Genomic DNA, 6,394 nt, shown 5'->3' on the forward strand with positions numbered 1-6,394 from the left:
TGGAATCATCAAATTTCATTAGGGTACACTTGATCCCATCATAGAGATCACTTACGAGGATATTAAACATCGTTGGGCCTAGTATTGATTGCTGGGGGACCCCACTTATGACAGGCTGCCAGTTTGAAAGGAGCTATTTACCACCATCCTCCAGATGCAGCATGTCAGCCAGTTCCCCACCCACCGCACAGACCACTTGTCTAGACCGTACCGCATAGGTTTCTCTAGGACAAGGCTGTGAGGAACTGTGTCGAAAGCCTTGAAGAAATTCAGGCAGACAATGTCCACCGCTCGCCCCACATCAGCCAAGCAAATTACTTTGTCGTAGAAGGCAATCAGGTTTGTAAAGCAGGAGTTTGCCCGTGATGAGTTTTCCCAATCATGTGCTTCATTTGACTTGTGATAGCCCCCAGGAGGATTTGTTTCATAACTTTCCCAGGGACTGAAGTAAGATTGATGGGCCTATAACTTCCTGTATCCTCCTTCCTTTGTAGATGGGGGTGACATTACCCATCTTCCAGTCTTCTGGGATGCCCCCAAGTCTCCATGACTTCTCAAAGGTTATGGAGAGTGGTCTCACATCAACGTCAGCTGCCTCTCTTAACACCCTTGTGTGAGTAATGTCAGGGCCCATCAGTTTGTAGGGGTCAAGCTTCTGCAATAGTTCACATACCAACTCTTCCTTCACTGATGGTAGGTCTGTGTTTGCATCAACCTTGATTTTTGTTCCCAAGGCCTGGCACCCAACAGTGCTGGGAAAGACAGAAGTGAAGAAAGTGTTGAGAACTTCTGCCTTTTCAGCATTGTTTGTGACTAATTCACCTCTCCTGTTTAACAGTGGGCCAATATTTTCCTTCCGTTTCTGCTTGCTGTTTATGTACCTGAAGAACCCTTTCTTGTAGTTTTTGACAAGCAAACTTTTTCTTGTAGTTTCAATTGGAGCTGAGCTTTTGCTTTTCTAACTGCATCTCTGCATGCGCTGGCAATACCCTTGTAGTTCTCAATGGGCATTCATCTGCTTTTCCATCTCTGGTACTCTTCTCTTTTGGTTTTGAGCAGACTCATACAAACATGTACTGCCTTAACAAAAGTGGTTTATGTCCTAAGGCACAGTTGCAGAAACAAAGGACAGCATAGAATATTTCTAATATACCCATCTTCTATGTAAAAAAGACCTTAGAGCCCACATGTAAACTCTTTCTTTTCACTTCAGTTTTTCCAGATTTATCTTCCAGCTTTTGGCTGTTATTACACAAGGCCAGAACAAATGCTCACCAAGGCCAGGAAACTGTCTCTGACGGCATCCAGTAACAATACTGAGGCAGAGGACATGCTCAGGACAGCTGTACAGTGATCAAGGAATCCTGATCCAAAGGTGATGCCTTCATACTTAATACCCTTTGAGATGTGTTTTTCTTCTGTCAATCAGTTCAGTTGCCTTTTTAAGCAAATTACTAGTATCCACAAGTAAGCATCCCGCAGTAAGCAGTCCTACAGCTTAGCTACACAATAAGAAGTCAGCTGCTTTTGCTTGTTTTCAGCCTGTCTTCTGCTAGCTTCATTTGATGCCTACCTAATAATTATTAACATCTGCTTTGCTTTTTTGGATGATGTTTAGTACTAAGCTAACTCTGTGTGTGTGTGTGTCTGTGTTAAGTCAGGGTTTCATTTCCCTGTGTACCTTTCTTCCTTTCTTTTCTCTTTCTTTCTTTCTTTCTTTCTTTCTTTCTTTCTTTCTTTCTTTCTTTCTTTCTTTCTTTCTTTCTATCATTTCCCTGTGTACCTTTCTTTCTTTCATCTGCATTGAATTTCAAATGCCACTTTATTGCTTTTGTTTGTTAGACTGAAGAGCCCTCATTATTAAACATGTACTCCCACTGGTAAGTATACACGACCGATCAATTTGCTTCCTGTCTCTTTATTTAGTTAAATGGTGGAGCCCTGCGAGCTTTTCTCTTTAACATGTTATCCATCCAATCTATTAGTCATTGTCAAGTCTCTCCTTTGACCTCTCTTCAGTTTACAACATCTTTCTTCAATTAAAGTCACCAGAACTAGACACAATACTCTCCTGGTGATCACAGTAGTGTCAAAACATATTGAATGCTTTACTCAATATGTGCCTGTTTCCACGTCTAAGGATGCCATTAGCTCCTTTGGGCACAGTATCACACCGGGAATTTATGTTCAGCTATCATGATCCTGAAGTCCTCTTTGGAGATACTGTTTCCCAGAACAGAGTCCTCCATCCTGTAACTATAGCAGACTCTCTTTACCCCACTTAACTGAATTATGCACTCCTGACATAAACACAGTAATTTAACATAAATGCGTCATTTGGTGCCACAAAACTGGGGGACGGAGAGGGGAAAGACAGACTGGAATGACACTGAGGATCAACCAGGCTGTGAAATATTAAGTATCTCTCATGAGGCTGCCCTTGGGCATGTCAATTATTGTGAGGTCGTGAATTAATGCACTATTCAGCAACTCTGTTATTCCCCCTAGCAGCCTGCTGCTTGTGGTTGTACGGTTTGGCAGAGGCACTCCAGAAGAAGATCTGTGGCCACTTCTCACATCTGCATATCCCACTGCCCATAGAATTGAGATTGATGGAGGCTCTTTAGAGGAACCTGAGCTGGGCAACTGAAACAGATGGAAGGCAGCAAATTTGAAGTTATGTTTTTCTCATCGCATGTAATTATTGAACATGTGTACTGCTTAGTGCAGCTGCATCTTCTGATACATGCACAAAGGATAGTCTTGGATTTCTTGACTGTGGCACATTTGAATGGTAATCAAGCAGTCAGGGGGCAAATCACGCACTTGGTATTGAGGCAAAAAACAAAAATGTGGAAAGAGACAGTGAGAACTAAAATAAGAATTTTAAGTGCTTAATTCTGCCTTAAAATAAGTGATAATCACATAGTGTTGTGATCTATGTATTCCAGAACTTATTAAAGGAAGTATCTGATAGACCTTTCAACATAAAAGAAACAAGACTTGACCTAAATCCTATCACAGTCAATGAAAAACATTTCAGCAAAGTCACAACTTGAGTAATAGGGACTGATTTTCTGTTTGCTGTAAATAACTGCAGCACTCGGCAATAACACATATCACCACTCAGGTTAGGAATGATCAGTGTACCCTTGCAATGGCTGGAAAATTTCACATGAAATGTAACTGAAAGAGATTTCATAGCTAACCTGAAAAGGATATTGTCTCGCTGGAGGTGTTGATTCCTCAAGATTCACTGTCTCAACACATCGGATTTTCTCAATCTCAATTGACCCCTTTTTGCTTCCTTTTTTCTAAGAGGGAAAAACCACAACAAACTGTAAACTGCTGTTAACAAAATAGAAATGTTTTAGTTTGACTATTTTGTGCAATTTCATGTTTCAAGCTGGATAAGCCATAGCTTCAAGTTTGTTAAACTTTACAGGAAAGGTAGTAAAAAACTTCCTTGGTGCCCTACCTGCACCTAATATACTGATCAAGTTCCTTTCTAAGTCAGTCAGGTACAAGAATTACAGGACACAGCCCTATATCTGAGAAAACATCAGCTGCAACTGCAGGGGTACAAGGCAGAAGGGGAGACTAGGAGGAAAAGAAGGAGGAGGAATTAAGAGGAAAACACCTTAAGTGCAAACCAGAAGCCTAGCTGTGGCATTCATAATTTCGTTAAGGTAATGGAGCTTGTTTTCACTGAGCCCTGCAATCTCCTAATGGGATGTAGCTCACAGGAGGTGTCCAAATGTATTAAAAGAAGCAAAAACTTTAAAATAAGTTGCCTGGGACATATATTTGCATTCCCGATGGGAGATGTGCTGTGTGAAAAGCCACCCTTTCGTGATATACAGTCACTCCTTAGGAAATGGATAGTTTAACCATCTGCTTTGTGCAGCTGAGGGATGAGATTATGAACTAATTATGCCTCATACAAGTAACTTCTGAAAGCAGTTATTTGCATCAGTTCAGAGGGAGGCCTGAGCAAGGAAAACATTACTATTCAAGACAATGTGTAAACATATGCCAATGTTAATTACTTGCTTAAGTTTTCTTTGGAAGGACATAAACAGATGCTCAATGTAAGAGCTGTGCTGAATAGAGACATCCTTAAGACTGTGGTTAAATGTTTTCCTGAACTGAAACTACGATTTGATACCCTATAATTCTACTCAAAACAAAGTACACCTGCTGTTCTAAATCATAGTGTCTACTCAAGTTCCACAGAAGAAAAACAGAGGAATAAGGTGACATTGGAAAATCTTAGAACAGTTTACTTAAAAAAATTATTTCTTACCCCTTTGTCATACTCATAATAAGAAAGGGTTGCTTTCGTCAGAACAAACAACCTTTTCTTGTAATTAATTGGTGATATTTTTTTCTTCTGTTGTGACTTCTTTAAAAGAAGTTCTTCTAGAATCGTTTTCTTCTCCATTATATATCCCTAAATGAACATTATAGTTACTTTTATTACTACTATTAATAAACATAGCAACACCAACTATAGAAACTGCAATAATGAGTATACCAAGAGTCATTGCCTTCTATATGTTTTCTAAAATTTTATAGTAATATATGGTTACAAAGCATGAGTTTAATACTGCTTAAAAAAAAAATGAGGTTGATTAGCTTATTCACCCAGTAAAAACAATCATAATATATAAAAATTAAGCTACAGATATATTGTAGTTCTAAACAAGGAGTCTCTGTTACTTTATTGTCTGAGTATCTCTGCTTTTAAAGCCATGCACGCTTTCTGGCAAAGAGCACAGTCTGCTTTATGCACAAATGTATTACATCTCCAGCATAACACTGAAGTCATTACAGACGCAAAGAGAACGGCAACAAAAAAGAAAACCCTTCTATTTACAGGCCAGAAAAACACACCTAGTGCTGACAAGTGTGTTCCCGCTACTGGAAATTTCCCATTTCTTTCTTTCAACTGAAACGAATGCATGTTTATGGGAAAATGACACATGGTAAAGATCAAAAAGTAAAAATGTTCTTGCCTCCCATATATATACACGTATCTATACTTATAATTATGTATTTTTAATTTGCCTTGATAATCATACAGTAGAAAATGCTAAGAAGGACCCACTATATTTCTACAGGTTTAGTGTGGTTTCAGGTTATCTTACCCAAGCGTAAGGAAAGCGCGTCACGTCCTTTGCCCTGTACGTTCTGGAGCTCCAAAGGGAAGTGTCGTGCTAAGCTACCCACTTCGCTATGCCCCTATTCACTACAGAGGGCCCAGCAGAAAGAGAATATTTGCATGACACTCATCACACCCACTTGTTCTATCCACTGAATCCTATCCGAAACCAAAAAGCAACAATATCTAGTAGGAACAGTCTGAAGAGGAAAAGGGGGGGCTTTACTAGGCATTGCTCCACCACAGATATTTGGATACCCTCCCTGTGGACAGGATGCCTACTTACACCTTCCACCAACTCCCTTTTGGACAGATGAGTGTATGCTAGTGCCACTAGTGAGTCAGTTTAAAGGCAATCTTGCCATGATGAAGTTGTGGATGCCCCATCCCTGTAAATGTTCAAGGCCAGGCTGGATGGGGCTTTGAGCAGCCTGGTCTGGTGGGAGGTGTCCCTGCCCATGGCAGGGGGGTTGGAACTACATGATCTTTAAGATGCCTTCCAACCTGAACCATTATGTGATTCTATGACATGCGACATCTGAAGGAGATATGAGCTTGGGGTAGGTAAAGAAGGATTAGGGGCTGAAATCTTTCCATTGAAATATCTGCTCTCGTGTGGAGGAAGGGAGTGCCCACCCCACTTTAGGAGAGTGTTCAGGTGTTACAGGATAGGTACTTGCCCTGACCGACCGTAGGAATAACTAGCACAAAATTAGGAGTTAGTTCAATGTAGCTTAGAGAAGTTGTCTTTGCATTGAAAATACGATGTTCAATAGAAGATCTAAAAAGCTAATCTTTCCCACAGCGGAGCAGTAAGAACTCCTGCTTTTTGTAGCAGCGTGTGCTTTTGTCTCCTAACGCTCGGAAACATCCAGTTTTTAGCTCCAACCCATTGAAGTTTATGGAGCTCACAGGGATTCTGGAGGCCAGAAATAAGGATGGGTGAGATGGAATTCCAGCTACTTTATTTTAAAGCATTATTTGCAGGTCCTTTTTCTGGGGTTATTGCTGTGTGATCTTTACGAAATTTCTTAACTAACTGCTGCTTTAATTTTTCTGAACAATTACCTGAACTCCCAGCGCTGATAACATTGCTCCTGTGAGACCAGGTTTCTAATCCACATCGGCTCTTAAACTGTGACCACTGAGACCCCAGGGAACATCAGCTGAAGCCAGAGTCACTCGACTGCAGCGTAGGCTTAGAAAAAAGGCCAAGTACTTCCCTTACTG

General features: G+C 40.6%; 1 protein-coding gene across 1 annotated transcript in view; it reads right to left on the reverse strand.

The window, feature by feature from the left end:
* The window catches only part of BMX (BMX non-receptor tyrosine kinase), a 29,580-nt gene extending 25,136 nt beyond the window's left edge, over positions 1–4,444 (reverse strand). The window contains exons 1-2 of the mRNA XM_074572563.1: positions 4,307–4,444; positions 3,210–3,314 (exon numbers count right to left, since the gene is read on the reverse strand). Of these exons, the coding sequence (XP_074428664.1) occupies positions 3,210–3,314; positions 4,307–4,444 (243 nt within the window). The remainder of the gene's footprint in view (positions 1–3,209; positions 3,315–4,306) is intronic.
* Positions 4,445–6,394: the final 1,950 nt, after the last annotated feature.

Source organism: Larus michahellis, chromosome 1, assembly GCF_964199755.1.
Source record: "Larus michahellis chromosome 1, bLarMic1.1, whole genome shotgun sequence".
Lineage (NCBI taxonomy): Eukaryota > Metazoa > Chordata > Aves > Charadriiformes > Laridae > Larus > Larus michahellis.